The sequence below is a fragment of the Tenrec ecaudatus genome, chromosome 6 (assembly GCF_050624435.1).
Source record: "Tenrec ecaudatus isolate mTenEca1 chromosome 6, mTenEca1.hap1, whole genome shotgun sequence".
NCBI classification, from domain to species: Eukaryota; Metazoa; Chordata; class Mammalia; order Afrosoricida; family Tenrecidae; genus Tenrec; species Tenrec ecaudatus.
In genome coordinates, this window is record NC_134535.1 from 84001461 (window position 1) to 84024563 (window position 23103).

Genomic DNA, 23103 nt, shown 5'->3' on the forward strand with positions numbered 1-23103 from the left:
CAACTAATGATTGGATTTAAAAAACTGATATATACATACAATGGAGTATTACGCATTGCTAAAAAGCAGTGATGAACGTATGAGGCACATAGCAGCATGGGAAGAACTGGAGGAAATCATGCTAAGCGAAGTAAGTCAGGCACAAAAGGACAAGTACAACATGAGTTCCAATGAGGTAAGCATTTTTAAAAAATGCAAAAGGGGCATAGGAAAAAAGCTACTGTACACAAACATTCTTGGGTGAGGACCGTGTAGTATGGCAGAGACCAGATCAAATGCAGGGATGCACATGGTAGACAACTGGGGAGGAGGTGGGGAAAAGAAAAAGAAATGATGAAAAAAGAAATGGGTAGCGGGGCCACGGGGCACTAACCCACCCAAGGGGAGGGTATTGTTTATATCTCCATTGGGAAAGAGGGACCAGATTTCAACCCAGTGCCCCATGTTGTGAATGCAACATTCTGGCGTGGAGTAGGGAACCAGTGGAGAGGTCTGGGGGCCTGACCACGGTCCAAAATACTAAGTGGACGCCTACCCCTTCCCCCAGAAGAATTTATTTCGAAGGACAGCATTGAATCTGCAGCTCCGGGAGAAGGACATATCTGATCGGAGCACACAGGAGCAGATGGAGGGGGAGGAGGAGAGAGTGGAGCACAGCCTGGCCCACCAGGCCTTGAGAACGATGACCCCAATTAGAGATGCCAGTCCACAGAGAGGACCACATGGCCAGCCCCACTATGAGACTTGACATCCCTCACTGACCCATGGCCCTGCGGGGGACAGCACCGGAGACACAGTGGGAATTGCACCCGATCTGCTCCCGCCACACTGAGGCAAAGCACTGGGGGAGTGCAATGGAACAGTAAGGGAATGGAGCGGTAAGGTCCCCAGGGAATGCTGATGGTGGACTTTGGGGCCAGGGTGTGGTACCCCAACAAATTGGACTGGAAAAGACTCCTAAGGACCAATAAACAATCCTTAACTAACTACAAGCTTTTCTTTCTTGATGTGTTTTGTTTTGTTCTTTGTCAGTGGTTTATTGTTGATGTTTTGTTGTATATTGTTGCTTGGTTTTACTGTCTTGTTTTTGTGCATGTTATTATCTCCGCATGTCTGTCTAAATAAGATAGGCTGGATGAACAATCTGGAGGAGAAAACAACAGGACTGACAGTTCTGGGGTGAATTGAGGTAGGGGGAGGTGGGTGGGGGGAAGGAAGTGGTGTTAACCCAGGGAAAAGGGAACAACAAGGGATCCAAATTGGTGGTGAGGTGGGTGTGGGAGACTTGATAGGACATGATCAAGGGTAAGGTAAAGAAGAGGTATTGCTGAAACCCAGGTGGGGACTGAGCATGATAGTGGGACAGGAGGAAAGTCAAGGGAAATAGAGGAAAGAGCTGGGAGGCAAAGGGCATTTATAGAGGTCTACATAAAGACATGTACATATGCAAATATATTTATAGATGAGGATGGGGAAATAGATCTATGTGCCTATATTTATAGGTTTAGTATTAAGGTAGTAGAAGGACATTGGGCCTCCACTCAAGTACTCCCTCAGTGCAATACTTTCTTCTATTAAATTGGCATTCTATGATGCTCACCTTCCTGACAACTGCTGAGGACAAAGTGGATGAATATGCAAATGTGAAGAAAGCTGATGGTGCCCAGCTATCAAAAGATATAGCATCTGGGGTCTTAAAAGCTTGAGGGTGAACAAGTGACCATCTAGCTCAGAAGCAACAAAGCCCACATGGAAGAACACACCAGCCTGTGTGATCACAAGGTGCCAAAGGGATCAGTTATCAGACATCAAAGAACAAAAAATCACATCATTGGGTGCATACCTCCATGATACCATCGCTGAGGACAAATGGGTGCATAAGCAAATGTGGTGAAGAAAGCTGATGGTGCCCGGCTATCAAAAGATACAGCATCTGGGCCTTTTCATGAAGATGGCGCCGAAGGCAAAGAAGGAAGCTCCTGCCCCTCCAAAAATGGAAGCCAAAGCAAAGGCTTTAAAAGCCAAGAAGGCTGTGCTGAAAGGCGTCCACAGCCACAAAAAAAAGAAGATCCGCATGTCACCCACCTTCCGGTGGCCCAAGACCTTGAGACTAAGAAGGCAGCCCAAATACCCTCGGAAGAGCGCCCCCAGAAGAAATAAGCTGGACCATTATGCCATCATCAAGTTCCCCTTGACTACAGAGTCTGCCATGAAGAAGATCCAAGATAACAACACACTTGTGTTCATTGTGGATGTCAAAGCCAACAAACACCAGATCAAACAGGCTGTGAAGAAGCTCTATGACATTGACGTAGCCAAGGTCAACACCTTGATCAGGCCTGATGGGGAGAAGAAGGCATATGTTCGACTGGCTCCTGACTATAACGCTTTAGATGTTGCCAACAAAATTGGAATCATCTAAAGTGAGCCCAGCTGGCTAATGCTAAATATAAACTTTTTCAATTAAAAAAAAAAGATATAGCATCTGGGGTCTTAAAGGCTTGAAGGCAAACAAGCGGACATCTAGCTCAGAAGCAACAAAGCCCACATGGAAGAACACACCAGCCTGTGCGATGATGAGGTTTCGAAGGGTGCAAGTACCAGGTATCATCAGAACAAAAAAATCATGTCATTGTGAATGAGGTGGGGGCGAGTGCAGAGGAGACCTGAAGCCCATTTGTCGGCCACTGGAGATCCCCGTGCAGGAGGGTCTAGGGGAGGGGACGAGCCAGTCAAGGTGCGATGTAACACTGATGAAAAATACAACTTTCCTCTAGTTCCTAAATGCTTCCCCCCCATCTACCCCCCATCATGATCCGAATTCTACCTTGCAAGTCTGGCTAGACCAGAGGTTGTACACTGGTACAGGTAGGAACTGGAAACACAGGGAATCCAGGGCGGATGATACCTTCAGGACCAGCGGTGTGAGTGGCGATACTGGGAGAGGGAGTGGGTTGGAAAGAGGGAACCGATTACAAGGATCTACATGTGACCTCCCCCCTGGAGGGCAGACAACATAAAAGTGGATGAAGGGAGACGTTGGACAGGGCAAGATATGACAAAATAATTTATAAATTATCAAGGGCACATGAGGGAAAGGGAGCGGGGAGGGAGGGGAAAAATGAGGACCTGATGCCAAGGGCTTAAGTGGAGAGCAAATGTTTTGAGAATGATGAGGGCAAGAAATGTACAGATGTGCTTTACACAATTGATGTATGTATGGATTGTGATGAGTTGTATGAGCCCCTAATAAAACGATTAAAAAAAAACAGGTCATGATAGGGCTGGGGCGGGGGGCGGGCATTCAAGAACTAGAGGAATGGGCGATGCTGGGAGAGTGGAGGGTGAGTGGGTTGGAAAAGGGGAACTGATTACAAGGATCCACATGTGACCTTTTCCCTGGGAGAGGGACAGCAGAGAAGGGGGGGAGGGGGAGACTCCGGATAGGGCAAGATATGACAAAATAACGATGTATAAATTACCAAGGGCACATGAGGGGGGGGGAAGAGGGGAGAGAGGGGAAAAAAAAAAAGAGGACCTGATTCAAAGGGCTTAAGTGGAGAGCAAATGCTTTGAGAATGATTGGGGCAGGGAATGTATGGATGTGCTTTATACAATTGATGTATGGATTGTGATAAGAGTTCTATGAGTCCCTAATAAAATGTAAAAGAGGAGAAAAAAATGATTAGGGCAAAGAATGTACAGATGTGCTTTATACAATTGATGTATGTATATGTATGGACTGTGATAAGAGTTGTATGAGTCCCTAATAGTTTTTTTAAAAAAAAGAACTAGAGGAATGTGTTTCATCAGTGCTATACTGCACCCTGGCTGGCTGGTCCCTTCCTTGTGACCCTCCTGTGAGGGGATGTCCAACTGTCTACAGGTGGGCTTTGGGTCACCTCTCTGACAACCCTCATTCACCTCAATAAAATTGTTTAAGATCTTTTGATACCTGATCCCATCGACACCTCATGATCACACTGGCTGATGTGCCTCTTCCCTGTGGGCTTAGTTGCTTCCCTGCTAGATGACCACTGCTTGTATAATTTCAAGCCTGTAAGACCCCAGACACTATATCTTTTGATAGCTGTACACCGTCAGATTTCTTCACCACATTTTCTTATGCACTCATTTTGTCTTCAATGATTGTATTGGAAAGGTGAGTATCGTAGAGCCAGGTTAGTAAAACAAAATGTTCTTGTCTTTAGAGAGGCCTTGAATAGAGGCCCAAAGTCTGTCTGCTACCTTAATACTTAACATATATGTACATAGACTTATATTCCTATCACTATAAATTAATATATTCACATATATACATGCCTTTATTTTGACCTGTATAAATAGCTTTGCCTCCTAGCTCTTTCCTGTATTTCCTTTTACTTTCCTCTGGTCCCACCATCATGTTTGTCTTTCATTCTGCTTTCAGTAATTCCTCTCGGGTACTTTGAACTTGACCCAACCCCACCAGGTGTTCTACACCCTCCTTGTCATTGATTTTAGATCCCTTGTTGTTCCTTTGTCCCTGAGTTTGTTGGCTCCCAACTCCCTTCCTCCACACCCACACCCCCACCCCCACCCCCGAAGTCTCCTCTTCCACGTCCCCTTGGAACCGTTGCCCTGTTGTTTTCTCCTCGAGATTGTTCTACTGCCTATCTTAAATAGACAGAGAAAAAGAAAGAAAAAAGAGAAGGAAAAAAAAGTCTATAAATTGTTCCAGGTCTGTCTACTGACCCTTAGGAATGGTTTCCAACTGGGTCTGTGCCAAGCCCTGGACCACACCACCCCCCTGTCCTCCCAGTCAGAAGTCTATTTTGGGAATTCCTTGGGGTCTTTGTTAATTTGCTTCTGTTACTATTCTAGTTGTGTCCTTTGTATTTCACCCTGATGTGTGGAGTGTATTTAAACTGTTCTTCAAAACCTATCACCTTCAAAGGACTCCTCGTTGCACTTAGTAATACCTTTGTCAAATCTGCAATTCCATTCATTGAAACATTTTTCAAACTCCACTGTTTGGATGGCTGACACATTTCCCTTGTCTTCTTCACCTTTTCTACGTCATCACATTGCTGTCCTCTCACATAACTCTTCATTCAGGGAAACAAAGGAAGTTGCACAGGGAGCAAGGTCAAGTGCATGAGGCAAGAGGCATGCTGTTTTTAGCCCAAAACTGGCACACTGAGATGGCTGCGTGAGCAAGTGCACTGTTGTGGCAAAACCAGTCCCCCATCAGCCACAAATCCAGCCTTTTTGTCATACACCGTTAACACAATAGTTTCAGAACCTCTAAATAGAAAGCTTGATTAACAGTCTCACCTGGCAGAACTAACTCCAAGTGTATTATAAGTCAACATTTGGGAACTTGGCGGATATCCAGAACGAGGTTTGTCATCAATCGACATTTCACCTTTTCTGAAACAAGAAAACCACTTGTTCACTTGAATATTTCCCATAGCACTGTCCTTGTAAGCTGTGTTCAACATCACAACAGTTTGTAAAGCATTTTTCCTGAGCAGGAAACAAAATTTCACAACCACACTGTTCTCTTACATTGGTCATCACAAAAAAATGAGGTTTGAGTGAAGCTGCTTTCATGAAAAATTCACTATGACTAGAACCTTCACAGGCAATGCCACTGGGTGCACTCAGAGCAAGTTGTTGCTGGATGCTCACCTAGCAGGAAAATGCCTACCACTACTATGAAAGCTGTTCCACCCAGCACAATCCTAGTTTTAGAGGAGTACCCCCCTTGTATAATCAGTTGCAATGGCCACTCAGAACTCATATAGACAATACAAATTATAGGGGTTATTAAGAAAGTTAGGTTATAATTGAGGATCAGAAATGCTTAGGATATAGTTCTTTGGTCAGGATCACTCAGCTGTGCCCACAGGCGTACCTCTCTCTGGTCCTTGGCCTGTCAGCCACAAAGCCCCTTAGCTCTGCCCTGCCCAGGCAATGTTAAGAAGCCCTTTGACTGCTGCTAAGTGCCCACAGGGCTCTCCACTGTAAGCCTCAGCCCAAAGGCACTCAGCTCTAGCTCCACGGGTCAGTAGAGTGCCCGGAGGCAGCCCACTCTGCAAACAAGCATCCTGCCCAAAGGTACTCTGCTTTACTTGCTCTATGGACCAAAGGAGCCTACTGCTCTGGCTTTTGGTTCTGCTGCCTCAGCTCCCTGGTGTCCCAGCTCTGGCTCTTGAACCAAGGTCTCACATGCAGGGATCTCAGAATCCAGAGGATGCACACCGATTCTCGCTCATTCTCGGTGGCGAAGAACCCCTCTTCTGCTTCTGAGGTGGCTCACTTTAAACCTAGCGATGGCAAAACTAGTCAGTCTTCACATGTGTTCCAGTTCCATACACCTTATTTATGTGATGCACCCCACATACACAAGAGGTCCACCTTCCTTGGAGGAATAAGGAAAATGGCTTTAGAAAAGGGGAGTGGGGCAATGAATTGACTCCCTGAAGATCGTTAGATGTATGAGGATAAACAAATACATAGCAAGGTTATGTGTACCCCCTTCAACACTGCCATCTGTGGGCAGTTCTGTAGGGCCTCTCACTGGGCAGGGCTCACCAAGAATTAAAAAGAAAAAGCAGACGTGGGATCTGCATCTGCCTTTACGCAAATGATTGCTCTGCCCTGCTCTAAAAAAGTTACTTTTTTTTTAATGTGAAACTTTTTTGGCAATCACATGATTGTCGTCCAATTATAATGGTCTTGCTTCTTTGTTGTGGCTCTTGGTTGTCCGTTTGTCTTCCTCCACTCTCCCCTCCCTCCAACAGATTTCCCAGGATGCGCTGTGGCCCTGGCACTAAAGGTCTTCCCTGGCCCTGAAGGTCATCCTGGGAGAACCGTGGCATCCCAGGCCTTTCTTTAGTGCTTCTTTCCTGGGTTTGTGGCCTCTAAATAGAAGGGAGACAAGAGAATGCACCCACCACATTATGTACTTACTTCTGTATACGGAAACATTAAAAACCACCTAGAAGAGAAACATACAACCTTCCTCTAGTTCTTAAATGCCTCCTTCCCCATCTCACCCCCCATCATGATCCCAATTCTGCCTTACAAATCCAGCTAGACCAGAGGATGTACACTGACACAGATAGGAACTGGGAACAAGGAATCCAGGACAGATGATCCCTTCAGGACCAGTGGTGAGGGTGGTGATACCGGGAGGGTTAGAGGGAAGGTGAGGTAGAAAGGGGTAACCAATCACAAGGATCTACATATAATCCTTTTCCCTGGGGGATGGACAATGGAAAAGTGGGTGAAGGGAGACGTCGGACAATGTAAGACATGACAAAATAATTGATAAATTATCAAGGGTTCATGAGGGAGGGGGAAAATGAGTTGATACCAAGGGCTCAAGTAGAAAGCAAGTGTTTTGAGAATGATGAGGGCAACAGATGTACAAATGTGCTTGACACAGTAGATGGATGCATGGATTGTGATAAGAATTGCAAGAGCCCCCATGAAATGATTTTTTTTTAATGTACCTGATGTTCATGGTTTCCATCAACAAATACCTTCTTTGCCATGAAATCAAACTAGATGGTGCTGGTTTCCCAATCCTGAACATTTTGATCAGATCCTGTAATAGAATTCAGATCAAAAGGGGTAGAAATATATAGATCCAAATTCCAAGTTCTCACAAAAACACCAAGACACAGGCATGAGAACATGTTTAATGTCTGCAGATTCACCTCCCTCCCACAGTCCTGCAGTGATCAGACAGCCTTCACAAGCCGGCAGCAGCAGAGAAAGCCCGGGCGGTTTGCTTTCAGCAGTGTTGGAAAACCATCGCGGCCCTCGTCTTAACTTGGGACTGGTTGCAGGCAGGCTCTTTCCGCAGCATACCTCAGGCGTCTCAACCTCGGGAGAGAGCCCCCCATCTCTATAGGACTCCCGAGGTCTTCTGTTCTTCTGCAGCCTGGCGCCGGGAACTGCGCTTCTGCAAATAGTGGTAGGCTCGGACACTGCACAGGTAGCCCCCATACACGGTGAGGAGCATCATGGAAGCGGAGAAGGTCTTGTAGCCGAAGTCGGCTAGCTGTTTGCCAGTTGGCATCTCTGTCCCCTACAGAGAGAGATCAGATTCAGCCCCAAGGATAAAGTCTTCCGTGCCTGGCCCACTTCCCCATAAACTCATTGCCAAACTTCTGCACTGTGCTTAGGATGTCTGCACTCAAGACTGACGCACGGGAGGGAGACGCCAGTCGGGGACTCAAGGGGGAACCCAGGTGCATCTGGCCACCAACACTGGCCTTCTGTGTCTGTGGACAAAAAATGACTGATACAGAGGATATGAAAGGCCCGTCAGCAGCACGATGTGTACTGCCACGTCCACTCCCACGCCTAGCCAGCCACCAGGACCTCGGAGCACGGCCCCATACGGCTTCCCAGGCTATAATTTTCATGGACCCAGACTGCGGCCACATCTTTCTCTCAGAGCGGCTGCTGGGTTTGAACCACTGACCTTTTGGTTGGCAGCCAAGTCCTTTAGTGCCACGAAGCCTCCTTGGATTAAGCAGCGGTGGTGGATTACTCTTGCTGGAAGGACCAAGGTGGAACCTTCCAGGCAACACCCAATTTACTTTCCCATAAAAACCATCTCATTCCTGTGGGGTTAGGTTCCTGGGCTAGCCCTCAAACATCTGTTCAAGCCCTAATAAGCTTGAAGTCATGCCAACAGTACTTTCTATTATTTCAATCATAACATAACCAATTTTCAACTTATTCTAATTGTTCCATAATTATAATCTCAATTAATTTAATGATGTGACTTATATAATTATAATTAATCATACTATTAATACTAAATTCCAGATTTAACATCAAGAACCTGAGCCCAGGGCTAAAAAAGACACTTATTACTAGACCCCTGCTAATGGTTAGCTTACAGTCTCACGGGGTAAGTGAGCATCATTGTAACTGGCCTTGGCTCATCCGAGCTAGGGGATGAGAGGGCGGTTGGCATGGGCATCCCTCACTTCCCGAGTTGAGACTCCAGATGTGCTCTTAGGTCCTGTCTGTAAGGGGACTGAAATGAAATTACTGACTGATGAGTCCTGACATGCCAGGGATGTGAAAAAAAAGCTCCTCAAGGGTTGAATTGGGAGGGGGGGGGCAAAGGCCAGATAAAGGGTGCCAGCCTGCCACAGAGTAGGGCCCAGAGGCTGAACAGTGCATTGGTGCCACCCCTGCAGTGTGAGCCCCAAGTTGCATGGAAGCACAGCTTCTGAGAATTATATGTGGAGGGAGGTCAGATGCTCGCAGGCATCCTCCCAGAGGGCGATCAGTTGCCAGACTGCAGGGGGCCCCACTCCCTGCTGTTAAGGACCATGGACAGGACGCCTGCAGTCATCTAGTTGGTTCCTGTAGGTGGGGTTTACACCCTATTGATTATGGTTCCTATTGAGATCTAGGGAATAGGTCAAAGTTAAGCCGCCATCCTAAACCTAGGATCTGCTCATCTTGTCACATGTATACCCCAATCCCTCCCCTTCCTATTGCGTGTATGTCCCTAGACCACCCCCTCTCATTACTGTATTACCCATAGGACAGCCCCTTCCAGTGACGTATGTCCTCACCTATAATTAGGGGGCTTGCATGTCCCCAGAGAATATAAAAAGCCTGGGCTAGCATTAAATCTCTCTCTCTCCCTCCACGTGGACCATTGAGTGGGGCTGAGGTGAGCATGCTACCATGAATCGTGTCTGACTCCATTTATTTCAATACTTGTCTTCTCTCTCTCATGCTCTCTATAACTTTACTATGATCTTTACTTATTATCGCTGTGCAATTGCGCCTACCGGACCTGTAATGATGTGTTAGGGGCTGGCTTCCCCGGACAATTATCATTCCGAGTGACTGCAGGGAGGGACAATAAATAAGGTCAGCGAAAGGGCTATGTTCAGGCCACCTGGGCTCTGACAGGCCCCAAAGCCGTACACTGGATAGCAAAGGAAGCAGGTGCTCGATCAGAGCAGCCGGGAAGAGATGTGCAGCCTCCAGCTGGCTCGGCCCTGCTCCTCCCCATTACATGAGTCTGATCAGAGGCTACGTAGTCACTGGACCACTTCTTCTGGGAGCTCAAGGAAGAGGGCCGGAGCACTCACCAAGCAGCCCATAAACAGGAAGGTGCAGCGGGACTGGACGAGTGGCAGGATATGGAATAACACAAGGGAGCCCTCATGGGGCAGTGGCCCACACAGTGGGCTAATGGCAAGGTCAGTGGTTCAAATCCACCGGCCTCTCCTCAAAATGAAGACGAGGCCATCTGCTCCTGCAGAGTTTAGTCTCAGAACCCTTGAGGAGCAGCTCTACTCTGTCCTACAAAATCACTAAGAATTGAAACTGGCTCCACAGTGGGTTCTTTTTGGTTGTTTTAAAAAAAAAAAATTAATGTCCAGAACTTCGCTACCTTTGTTTTGGTCTCTCATCTATCCTGTAGAAGATAGCTTCTCCTACTTTCAGGTTGACAAAAACTCACAAAGCATGGACCACAGGAAGGCAGGAGCAGAGAAGACAGATACAGACATTAATTTGGGAGTAGAATAGGATCCATCAGCTGAGTGGATGAGTCTTGGTAGGGCAGAACTGGAAACACTATCAAAAGTAACCAATTCAGAAACTGCTCCTGCTAGGAGCAATAAGACCCTCCCGTGTGCTGCTGTGGAGGGGCCGTGTCGGTTGGAAGATCATGAGCTGGCTTTTGGACAGGTCAAAATGAAGACGCTGAACACAACACTGGTGTGCTGGGGTCTGTCTATCTATTGGCTGGAAATGCAAACCTGGCCAGAGCTCGGGAGAAGGATGAGGCTAGAGATTGGGATCATAGAGGCAAAGGAACAGTTTGAAAATGGAAACAGGGAAAGCAGATAGGTGGGGAATTCCCAGAAACTATCGGGGTTGGGGAGTGAAGTTTTTCCTTGAACTACTTCCCCTTCCTTAGATGTAACTCAACCACTGTTACCAAGTTACCCCCACGAATGGAAGTGCGCTGTATCTTTTGGATGTGATGGGCCAGAGTAGAAGTTGAGGACCAGAGTGAAGTGCCATGAAGACGAGACAACTAGGAGGGATGGGCCACTAAGTTGGTGGTAAGCAGGGTCGAAGTTAGCTTCATGCACTGCAGTGGAACTGGTAACCTAAGCATCGAGAGTGTACGTTTTCACACAGGGCACCAACAGGCCTAGAATCCTCCGTGCCTACGTCTCCCAACCCCTGCCTTCTAAGTGCGTGCCCATGCATTTATCTAGGATACAAAGAGACATTATTAAAAGGATCCTAACCCCAATCCCGAGAGGTAAGAATCGCTCATTGGCTAGCATCTTGAAAAGGCGGTGCCCGGGTGGCGTGGTGTAGTGCTCACTCAGCCGGTTGCTCACCATGAGGTCAGCAGTTGGTGCCTATTAACTGCTCTGCAGGAGAAAGATGAGGCTTGATATGTCTGTCAAGAGTCACAGTCTCAGAAACCCACAGCGGCAGTTCTACATCAGAGTAGATCCAATGGCATGGCGATGAGTTTGGTTTGTTGGGAAGGTAACAAGATCAAGTAAACGCTAGTTTGGGTTTGCTTTATGAGAGGAAATTTTTATTCTTATCAGGAGGGAGGTAAGTTGAAGATTAAAAAACGCAGTGGGGTTGAAGGATGAACCAAAACCCAAGTTGGCCAAAGAAAAGATGAAATTAAAAGTCTGAATAGAAAGATTAATCTTGGAAATGAAAGTAACTTTTGAGGTTGGCAGAACATTCGCACCTAAGGAACATCCAGTTTCTCAATAAGCACGGAGTTCCTCTTTCCCTTTGCCTCAGACACTCTGAAGGCAAGTTGGGTCACCAGCAGCTCTATGGGTGCCACCCGCGAATTTAGCCAGGGTTCCTGCTCCTGCTGTGTGGGTGCAAACCACACGGTCTGATCAGGAAACAGGGCCCCAATACGCACCAGATGGCACGTTTCGGTCAGTGTGCAAAGGATAGCAGCTTCACCAAACTGGACTACGGGATTTGGGGATTATCCAAGGCAGCTACCCAACAGAAGAAACAATGCCAACTACATAAATTTTTTAAAATGTCAAGTTTGATTAAAACACAGAGTTGAGTGTGCTGTGGGGGAGAGCTGGACTACAGATTTTGGAGAGACATCGGGGGGGGGGGGTATTACTAGAGATTCTGCAGAGATGGAACCTCCCAAGCTTGTGTAGTTTTTTCTTTCCCTGACCCTGAAGTACATGAGTCAGATCCGACTTGGTGGCGGTGGGTTTGGTTTACCATAAGGAAGTTCCAGGGAGAATCTTCCGCTTCTGCTTTTTAAGGGAAGCCCCAGGTTTGACCCCTGGCACCACTCACCTGTCAGTGGTCTTGTGTGTTGCTATCATGCAAACAGGTTTCACTAGAGCTTCTAAAGTAAACTAAGAGTAGGAAGGAAGGCCTGGTGATCTACTTCTGAAACTCAGCCAGTGAACCCCTAAGGATCACAATGTCGGGTCTGTAACCATCACGCAGCCGATGGAGGTCTGGGCAGCACTGAGTGCTGTTGGGCGAAGGGTGCAGGTTGGCTGGGTCAGTGACGGCCAACTCGATGGCAGCTAACTAACTACAGGAGGACCTCAAGGACCAGGGTCTTCTCTGGAAAGCTTCCATCAAGTGGAACCACTTTGGCTAGATGTACCCTATCCTTTCCCTCCATCCTTCACACTGTATGGTGTTATGAGGACTGCTGGGAGGGCTGTCGCTTCAGACCAAAAGAGGGTAAGATTTGATGGAGATACGCAAAATAAAAACCAAACTTGTTTGTTCCAACTCATAGTGACCCTATAGGAAGGTGCAGGGCTGCCCCACAGGATTTCCACAGCTGTAAATCCTATGGACGACTGCTACATCTTTCTCCCAAGCAGCGACTTGTGCTAGCAGGGGAATCCTTAGCAACTGTACCAAGAGAACAGCTGGGCCAAAAATCAGGGCCAAAGACAGGTGACAGAAGAACCAAGAAGCAGGAAAAACGTTCAGATTAGAGCCCCACCCCAGCCCCAGGAGCCCAAGAAAAGCTGGCAGAAAGGTTGTGAGCATGGCTGCAGTCCTTTTGATGTTTAAGTGTAATTAATTTTGCTCCCTGCTCCAAATATCTTGCCATTGGGGTTCAATTTTGAAATAGACCTGCTTCTCCTGGTTATTGTATAGACTGATAAGAGGACACTTGGAAAGACAATGAGTTAGGAAGTTCTTTTTTGTGTGTATTCTGTCACGCACCCTAAAGGATGATCCGTTGGTCGAATTCCTGGATAAATGGCTTTGCTCTTTCTTGGTTTTCATCTAGAGTAATGACTGGCTGGGCTCAATCGCTCCAGGTCACCGGACCCGATATATGACTGGGGATTGGGGGTGGGGGGGGTGTCCTTTTAAAATGTTGGAGCAAGATTTACACCAGCAAGGAGGGAGGAGGGGAGCGATCCAAACGTTGAAGACCGCAGCAAAAGAATGGAAGAGGAGGCGATAAGCAGGGACGGTGTCGGGAGAGCCCGGCGCGCGGACGGCAAGGCAGAGAGGTTAAGTCAAGTCCCAGGGCGGAGTCAGGGTTTCCCACAATCAGCGCTGCGCCGGCTAGGAGGAGGGTCGGGCACCGCGAGGCCCTCGCACGATCCGCCCGGGACCTCAAGGACACCGGGGCCTAAAGATTGGGCGTCGTAAACCAAGACTGGCCCGAGTGGGCACGCGCACCGGCGAGAGAAGGCCCGGCCCTTGCAGGGGCGTACCTGCACGCTGCAACTCCCGCAGTCCAGCCGAGGCCTCCGCAGGGCGCGGATCCCTGTTCCTCTGCGTAGCTTCCTGCGGTGACCGAACGCAGCGCCGGAACCAGAGACGGGCGGGCAGCGGCCCGGGACAGTCCTGAGCCCTCGCTATTGGTGCGGAAAGCGGGCCTTTCTTCGTCCCACCTGCCCCGCCGGCCCTCTAGGATTCGGTTCCTACCGGGAGAAACAACCACACGCCGAGGACAGCCACAAGCCCGCCCACTAAGGCGGGAACCCACGACTGCGGCTCCACCGGCTGGTTGCCTCCTGGACACTTCCGGCTTCCGGAACAGCCCTCTTTACTGCGCAGCTTCACGCAAGTTTCTCTGAGAAGCCGTTGAATTCTGGGAGTTGTAGTTATTCTCTTTTGAGAGAGGGGCTTTCGTGAGCCAGGTTGTGGACCAGAACTTTTAAGACTCCTCTTGGTAGATTTGATCTTTCGCTCTAAGTTAGAGAGTACCAACCAATCCCCAGCTTGCGACGCGGTGACGTCTCTAGTAGCTGGGTAGAATTTCTCGGAGTCACCCTCCGAAGTGGACCGCGCGCCCCCTAGCGCCTGGAGCTGCCCTCTCTCCTCAGCCTGTGACGTCTCTGGTAGCTGGGTAGAGTTCTTCGGACTCACTCTCTCAGGTGGACCGCGCGCCCCCTAGCGCCTGGAGCTGCCCTCTCCCCCGTAGTCCGTGTTCGCTCTGAGTTCAGGTAGGAGTCTGAACATACCGTGAAACCAGAATCGCAGAGGATGCGCCAGATTTGGGAGTCCTGCTGGGTGTGGGGCTACAGGTTGGGCTGCTAACCACAAGGTCAGCGGTTCAAATTCACTAGCCGCGGATACCCGAAGGGGCAGTTCTACCCTGACTTGTAGGGATTGTGTTTAGGAAGTCTGGGGTCTGCGGAGGGGTGAGGTTGGGAGTAAGAGGTTCAAGAATGGCAGTAGTTATCAAAGTGGATTTCTTTTTTTTAACTTCCCCCAAAATATTAATGCTCTGGGGTGTGAGTTCGGCAAACACGCAGTACCGCCAGCGGTACATGACCACATGCACGAAGCTCCCCTCGTTTCTGGAAAAACCACGTTTTATTAGGTGGACATGTAGGCCGCCATTCACAGTTAGCTCTGGAGTGAGCAGACGCAGACAATGGAGTTTCCAGCGATGGGCAAAGAGCTGGGCTTTGTGGGCCCAACTGGTCCTTTGGGGGAGGCTGCTCTGGTTTCAGTGCCTGACCGGGGCCCAGTGAGGCCTAGGGGCAGTGGCCATGCCCCTCATGCTCCTTGCTGCCTTCCACTTGCAAGACAAAATCTACAGGCCAGGGGCTGGGCAAAGGGGAGGGCTAACATGATGCTGTCAGGAAAGGGCCACAGTGTGCCAAGTGCTGTCACATAGGAAGTTGAGACCCTCTGCTGGCTGTGGCAGGACCTCTAAGACTTCGGGGATTATTTTTAGTCAGGGGCCCAGGCTTCTGACCTATGACATTCCCTCTTCGCCCGGAGGAAGGCCAGTGCCAAGCACATGCCTCTCCTCCCTTGCTGTCTTGCTTCCCTGCCCCCAGGGATGAGGTGGCTTTCTTTTCTCCTTCCCCCTGCAGCCCCCCCACCCCCAGCTCCTGGGGGGAAGTATCTCATGAGAAGGCCCTCACTGGACAGAGGCGATCATGCCTTGGAATGTCAGGTTCCCCACTTCTTTCCTGGCCCCTGTGCAGCCTCTGGGCCACTCTGTCCTGGTGGCCTCCAGATATCAGATGCTGGTTTGGTCTCCCCGCTGCCCTGAACCCAGCTGAGAAAGAGGTTCAGGGTTTAGGGGAGGATAGGCATAGAGTTAGGGGTGTCCCCAGGGAGGTAGGTGACAGTAGGAGGGACCCCTGGAAGCTCCTGAGAAGGGAGGCTGGGCACAGACAAAGGTCACAGGGAGCCGGGTGAGCGAGTGAGCCAGCGGAGCCTACTATGAAAAGGTGTAGCTCTGTCAGCAGATCAAGTTCCTGCTCCCCAAAGAGGGTGCAGAGGGGGAGGGCCAGGGAAAGGTCACACGGGGGGAGGAGCTGGCAAAGAAGTGGGAACCAGGAAGTCTCTGGGGAGTATGGCAAGCCCGGGGCCAGAGATGCCAGCCTAGCAGTCACTGTGGTGCCAGGGCAGCCCGGAGGGAGAGGGGGTGGCCAGAGGTTTCTGAGGACGCAGATGTTGCTAGGAGAAGCTCTAGAAGGGGATTGTTTGAGATCTTTGTATTTTGTTAACAAACACTGAAATCTATTATGCTGTGTGAGGCCTGGCAGAGGTCAAAGCCAAAGGGGCCTGTGTCAGCTGCAAAGCCCAGACCCACCCTGGTAGCCCTGGCCTCACCCCTCCTGTGGCTGAGGGACTTCTTGAGCCAGGTCACTGGGCTTAGGGGCAGGCTTTCCGGTCTGTGCGAGGCAGCAGCAGGCAGCCCTTGCCCTGCCCCCCACCCCACCCCCACCCCCAGGCAGCCATGGGCCTCAGTTGTATCTCTCTCCGAGGATGGGGGAGAAAGCCCGACCCGAGGAGAAACAGGGCACTCCCTTTCTGGCCAAGATGTGGCATGTGGAGGCTGCAGGCTTCTTGGGGTTCAGGATCTCAGGGTGAGTAGCTGGGCCCCAGTGAAAAGCCAAGCAGAGGCAGCTTCATGGGGGGTCCTGGAGATCCAAGTGCCACAGCTTCTGTCTGTCTGTACTGGGGAAAAGCAGCATCCTGGCCTGGGCCCCGGCCCCACCTCATATGTGTTCTGGATGATTCTGCAGGCAGCGGATGAATTCAGCTACTGGCTGGCCCTCATAGCACACCTTGTACACAGCCGTGAACAGGGGGAATCTAGAATCGGGGGAGAGATACATTCAGCTTAACCTCACCACTCCCTGTCCGTCCCTTCCCTGCCAAACACACTCCTGGTCCACCCCATTTCCAGCTATTCCCCGCACCCCCCTCACTCTAGCTCCCAGTTCCCACTGGCTGAGGACTGGAGGCTGGGCCTCAGGGTTGGTTGCTACTCTCTGTGCACCCTGTCTGACTGCATGAGTCTGTGGGGATAAAGATTTTGGCATACCTCTCTGTGCCTCAGGAGCCCTGGTGGCATAGTGGTTACGCCACCAGGCATTCTGCCCCTGTAAAGTTGGTCTCAGAAACCCATGGGTGCAGCTCCACCCTGTCCCACAGGGGTGCTATGAACTGGCACTGAGGCGATGGCCGTGGGTGTGGGGTGTTCTCACTGTCATCCACTACTCCAGGGCCCACAGAATGACAGGAGTGGGGAAGATAGAATCCTGTCCATGAAGGTGCTCAGTGACTGCGAGCCCCTTCCTCCCCACCCCTGTGCCCAGGCTGTGCCCCTGACTGGGAGCTCTGGTGACATCTCAGATTCAGAACCAGCCTGCTACCCACAGGTTCAGTGGCACCACCCAGTAGTTTGCCCCAAGGGAGGCCTTTCAATGCCAATGGGTTCCCCTGACTGGCCACCAGCTGCCCTCATGAGCCTGGTTTGATACTCTGCTCACCTAGCGTTCTGCTCCACACCCACAGAACTCAGCTCCCATAACCCAGTCACTCCACTTTCTGTGTCCCCTGAAAAAGCGCATGGTCCTCACACTTCAACACCCAGCATGCGCCTCCAGGAGGAGGCTGCCTAGGGCTGGGCTACGAGGGACACGTCCTAATGAGCTGAGTTTAAGGCCGGACCCAGCACTGAGCCTCCTCCCTGCCCACCCCCCCACCCCCACCCGGAGGACCCAGAGGGAAGGACAGGCAGAGGGGGAAGCTGTGCAGAGGGGCCACACGCTGCCCTGGGAAGAGCGCTCAAGTGAGTGCTGTTCAGAAGGCTCTAATCTAGGGGACTTGTGCCCCTGAGGGGACAACGGACATGTCACAGACTCTCGGTATTCTGGCCTCTTGGCTGCACTATTTGTCCAGGTGACAGTTCCTGCTTCACAGCCTGTGGAGGGCTCCGGGGCTGCGGGAGACACCTACTTGTCCACCAGGCCCTTGTGCTGGAGGATGCTGTGCAGCTCCTGGGCGGTCTGGGGCCCCTGCAGCTTCTGCCCATTCAGCATTTCTTTCTCCAGTTGCTCGATGGACTGTAGAGAATATGGGGGCAGGGGGTGGGGTCGTCAGTAGGAGGTGGAGTGTCTGGTTGGTGGGGTCTTTGGGAGGAACAAAGGGGTGAGAATGTCCAGGTGGTTTCACCATTGGTGCTCAGGAGGGGTAACCCTGGCCCCTCTACCCTGAGCAGGCCCGCACCTTTCCTGTCCGGGCGAAGGCCTCAGCCACCTTGCGATTCCGCCCGCCGTAGCAGGTGGTGATGAGGTCGGCCACTCCGCAGCTCTCCAGGAAGGTGGCCGAGGACACGGGGCCGCTGCAGAAGAGCTTGGAGAAGGCGATCATCTCCATGAGCCCCAGGCGGATCACCGCAGCCTTGGTGTTGTCGCCAAAGCCCAGTCCGTCGCAGAAGCCAGCCCCCACGGCCACGATATTCTTTCGGGGGTAGAAGTTGTGGGTGAGAAGACTCCTTGGCATGTGGAGCCTCACCACAGCTAGGGGTCATCTGCCCAAGAAGTGAAGGGCGCAATATGGGTCCCTAAGCGATTGTCACCACTTGGTTTTCCAACCTGCTGTCCCTGCTTGTGTAAGCCTGTGTTGGTGCCTCCGGGCGCCCAGTCCTGCCCCACACTCCATCCGTGAGGATGTTTAGACAAAACCACACTTCTCTCCAGCTGACCCTGCCATTCATGCCTGGATGGCTGCAGCTTGAAGGAGTGCCCAGGCTCCATAGCCCCTGCCACGGCACTGTTTGGATGTCCTGGACATCTTGATTTCAGTAGCCTGGGGGCTCGGGTCAGGTGACACACAAAGGGCTAGAGGGCAAAGGAATGAAAGTTCCTGATGGTGATAGTTGGCAGGCCTGGATGACCCTGGCCTTGCTATTTTGTCCTTCCTTATGCATGTGGGACCTGCTGGGTACAGGGAGCAACTGAATCACTGCCTGAGAGTGGATGTCTGGAGCACTGGCAGCCTTGGGGGTTGGCCCTTTTGGGGCCCCTTTCCCCACCAGTGACTTCTTCTGGGCCCCTCTCACCTTTAAGGCTCCACAGATCTCCACAGTGTCCACCTCTTGTACCACAGTGATGCGGAAATTGGGCGTCTGCATCAGCTCTTTCAGAAGCTGTCCCTGGGCAGGGTCCTTGCAGCCTAGAATGGGGAGGACGCCGGCTGTTCTTTCTGTATCTGCCCACGGCAGGACCTCCAGTGCCCTTTCCTGGGGGCACTGGTGGGGAGGGGCTCTCACCAATGGTCGTCTCACAGAACTTCTCATCGGCCACCTCGCTGGCGATGTTGGCCCCCATCAGCACACTCATGGGGATGCCAAGGCGCTCTCCAATCACTTCTGAGATGAGCTTCAGCCCGTCGGGGCCCTCGTCTACCCCCTGAGCACGGGATGGAGTTCAGGCCAGGGGCCCTTTATACCCATGTGAAGGCTTCCCGCCCAGACATCCTGCCCCTTCTAGTAACGCCTGTGCCCCTGTGCCCAGAGGATCTGGCCCATCCCACCCCTGCTAAAGCTCGCTGGGAGGATGGGAAGTGAATTCACCTGAAAACTCCCCTTCCATGTAGCCTTAACTCCCCTTCTGAGAGCCCCAGCCGAGCAGTCATCTTGGTGGTCACTGGTCTCCAACTAACCCTACCCCCCCCCCCGCCCCCACGCTTCCCTGCCTGCAAACCAACCTCTCATCAACACCTAGCCAGCCTCCTCTCTGTCCAGCAGACCCCAACCTCAGTCGGCTTGCTCAAGTCTCCAAGCCAACTCTTCTGTGAACACACTTGGCTCTCGTTTTGCTCCCATACCTCCCCCAGCAACGTGAAGGTCTTGCTAGCACCTTAATAAGAGATATGCCAATGGCATTTGCCTTCAGGTGGCCCTTGAGCTGGTCACAGATCTTGATGATGAACTGATGGGGCACCACAAAAATCAAGATGTCGGCGTCCGCTGCAGCATGGGCCACATCTGGAATGGCCACCTGTGGGGGTGACCGAGTGCTCATGGGTGGGCCCGAGCCATTTGGGAAATCTGGGAGCCCAAGAGTAGGGGGAGCAGAGAAGGAAAGAAAGGGCGGGTGGGGACTGAATTTGGAAATGGCAGGCCGGACTGTACAACTCCCTTCCCCCCAACCACAGCTCATCTCAGCTCCAGCTGTCCTGGGCTCCTGGAACCTTCCGAAGGTCCCTCCTGGCCCTTGGCTGGGAGACAGTGACAGAGGCCAAAGGAGGCCCTGGCTTGGCAGCAGAGAAAGGCCAAGTAAGATTGTGCCTCCCTGCTCCCCAGGGGCCCCGACTGGGAGCAGGGAACCTTGGATCTTCCTGCTCTCTCCCCTGCTCCCCCTTTCCAGGTGGTTAGAGAGCCTCATGGATTTGACTAAAGACCCGAAGTCCAAGAATCGGTCTCCAGACCTGCTGATAACCGGGTGAATGAGTAACTGGATTCTCGCCCAAGGTGGACAGTCATGGGCGGACCCAGAGTCTGGGAGCCCCAGAACCTATCTTTGGTTGCCATGGAGACCAGCTCCCGCATCTTTCTTCCCTTCCCTCCTTGGGGGTCTAATGAGCACGGGAAGCACAGGCTTACTTGGGTTCACTAATCTGCAGTGAACAATTTCTCCTTTTCTAAGTCACGTTAACTTGAGATACCACCTCTAAGTCTGGCCTGCCTTCTCTGCCAGCGGCCGCTGCACCTTGCTACTGTCAGACCTCTTCTCAGGAGGGAGCCAAGGCAGCGCCTCTTCTTGCTAATTGAGTAACCCACCCCTGTGAGGAGGGAGGGAAGTGCATACAGGTCCTCAGTCCCAGAGAGGCCCAGGGAGCCACCGGGCAACTGTACTGAGGCACTCAGCCTGGGGCAGCCCTCCTGAGAAGGGGCTCACAGCGGGCGACTCTCACCTGAGCCAGCCCATAGCAGGAGGCAGCGGGTGGTGAGTAAGAACTGTGCCCCAACTGCCTGGCCTTCCCTTCCCCTAGCTCGCTCCTCCCTCCCTCGCTTGCTCTCTGCTCACTCACTCAGGGTGCGGGGCTTACCACATTGGGGGGCAGCTTGTGCCCAGGCAGATATCTGACATTCTCGTGCTGCGTGTTGATGATCTCCGTCAGCTTCCTGCCCCCGATGTCTTCCTCAAACACCCACATAGTCACCCGGGGGTCAAAGCGTGCCAGCTGAGCAGCATTGCTACCCACAATCTTGGCGATGGCGGAGCCCCTATGGTGATGGGGGGTGGGGTGTGATAGTGTAGTGAAAGGGGGCGTCCAGGGAGGGAATGGTGGGTGAACGGCTTAGGATCTCAGACAGCTCATCAGATTATTTCTTTCTGCCTTCTTTGTCCACCCCCACCCCCGTCAGAGTGCCCCCTGTGACCTGGCCTCAGTCTGTCTGCCTGCTCCTAGAGTAGGGGGCCTGACCCTTCCAGACACCCCGTCCCGCACCCCCCCCTCCCGGTGCCCCCAGCCCAAGCAGCTTTCCAGGCAGGGAGAGCTCTGGAGAACAGGTGCAGCTGCCCAGCCAGAGCCAGCGGGGGTTGGGACACTGGCTGCCTTGGGGGGTGGGGGGTGGCGGGTGTTGATAAGCTCGGAGCAGGAAGCTGCAAGGGTAGACAGTACTGCCCACTCCACCTCCTTCCTTCCCTAAGCCCCCTGCCTGCCGGAGCCCACCCTCTGCTCTGGAGCCTGGCAAAGCAACGGCTTGGGCTCAGCTTACCAGTTGCCAGAGCCCACAATGCAGACTTTCTTGCCAGCCATGGTGCCGCTTCTCTCCCCAGCCGGCTGGGTGCCACACTCACCAGCTCCCTGTGCTGAGAGGAGCCTTTAACTCTGCCACACGTGGGTGCAGCCAAGCCCCACCCTCGAGTGGGCGGAGAGTCGGGTGCCCAGTGAGAGGGAAGCAGAGAAAGGGGAGAAAAGGGGGATAGGGGCAGGTAGGGACCAGGAATGGCGCTGAGGACATTCCTTCCTGAGCTCCAAGCCTCAGGAAGGGGAAGGGGAACAGTGCTGCCCAGCTCACCCCTCCCCACTTGCCTCCTGGTCTCATTTTGGGGTCTGCCAAGAAATAGCCCAGATAAGAAATGTGACTGATTATTGCTCCACACTCCCTGCTGTCCCCAACATGAATACGTTATACTGTGCCAGGCAGCAGACATGGGAGTGCTTTTTCTTCCCCAGTGGTAGGCACAACCCCCATGCAGGACAGTGAGGGGGACAACCTCACTGGCTCCCCTGCAGCGCCCACGTTGAAAGATGAGATGAGATAAAGGTCAAGCTAAGAGGCTCCAGGATCCCCAAGAGACAAGGACATCTTGGACAAGTTCACCTGTCCCCCAGTAGTCAGTTCAGGGACTCAACAATGGGCCTGCCTCTCCACTTCAAATGATCCTGAGTGACTCCAGGGAGGTGGGAGGCTCAAGTTGGAAGGCTCTGAAGCCAAGTGGCCCACAGTTCTCCTGTGGCAGTCTCTGAGCTCAAGGCTAGGAGCCCTAGGGGGGTGTAGTGGTTTATTCATTGGACTGCCAAGCACGTCAGCAGTTTGAACCTGGTAGCTGCACTGGAGGTTAAGATGAAGATGTCAACTCCTGTAGTTACCAGCTCAGAAACCCACCAGGGCAGTTCTCTGTCTGCAGGGTCCCTATGAGTCAGAATTGACTTACTTGGGTGTGTTTTGGGATGGGGGTGCTTAATTAAAGAAGATAGGAATGGAAATGGCCAAACCTTAGAAGCCATTAACACCAACATTCCTTTCCTGCTGCAGGGCCTCCCTCAGGCTTGTTGGCTAGTTTGTAGAAGCCAGAAAAAGGGAGGTGGGCGGCAAGACCTGAGACAGCAGTTTCTCTGGGGGGTGGGCTCACAGGGGGTGGTGGGGAAGACAGACATAGCCATATAACCATGAGTACCCAGGCAGGTGGCCTCAGGGTGCTGTAACTGAGGTTTCCCCTGCCCCAGCCACCTGCTGGTTTCTAGGTTCACATGGAGAACAGGGCAGGAGGCCCCACTGCAGCTGCGAGTGCACCTTGGCCTAGAGGGCAGGCACCACTGTGCACTGCTCACGCTCTGCCCTCCTGGCTTGGCTGGCTGCTGAGTGGGCGTTCCTGCTCTCCTGGGCTGTGGCTGGCCTAACAGCAGTCAGCACTAGGGGAGAGGGAGTTGTGTGCGCAACCACTGGGTGAGGGAAGTGGGCAGGAGGTCAAGGCAGGAGAGGTTTCCTAAGTTCCAGGGACTGCCCAGGAAAAGCCTACCATATTCTCCTTCCGTGGCCAGGGTCTTCACCTAAGAAGAGAAACC

At 52.0% G+C, this 23103-nt stretch overlaps 2 protein-coding genes across 3 annotated transcripts; both read right to left on the bottom strand.

Moving 5' to 3' along the window:
* Window positions 1-7677: 7677 nt before the first annotated feature.
* Window positions 7678-14064, bottom strand: COX14 (cytochrome c oxidase assembly factor COX14). The gene is made up of 2 exons (XM_075551706.1): window positions 13761-14064; window positions 7678-8083 (listed from the first exon to the last, which is right to left on the bottom strand). Exon 2 carries the CDS (start codon window positions 8072-8074, stop codon window positions 7901-7903), a length of 174 nt encoding a protein of 57 aa, XP_075407821.1. The 5' UTR covers window positions 8075-8083; window positions 13761-14064; the 3' UTR covers window positions 7678-7900.
* A 2261-nt stretch (window positions 14065-16325) lies between these two features.
* GPD1 (glycerol-3-phosphate dehydrogenase 1) lies at window positions 16326-21639 on the bottom strand. Of its 2 annotated transcripts, none has more exons than XM_075551713.1 (8): window positions 21530-21639; window positions 20857-21034; window positions 19665-19736; window positions 19076-19214; window positions 18866-18978; window positions 18031-18264; window positions 17761-17867; window positions 16326-16611 (listed from the first exon to the last, which is right to left on the bottom strand). In XM_075551713.1, the coding sequence occupies exons 1-8, from the start codon at window positions 21568-21570 to the stop codon at window positions 16515-16517; spliced, it is 981 nt and encodes a 326-aa protein (XP_075407828.1). In that variant the 5' UTR covers window positions 21571-21639; the 3' UTR covers window positions 16326-16514. The 2 variants fall into 2 exon arrangements, with proteins under 2 accessions (XP_075407828.1, XP_075407827.1); XM_075551712.1 differs by having other exon boundaries at window positions 19665-19805.
* Between the last annotated feature and the right edge of the window lie 1464 nt (window positions 21640-23103).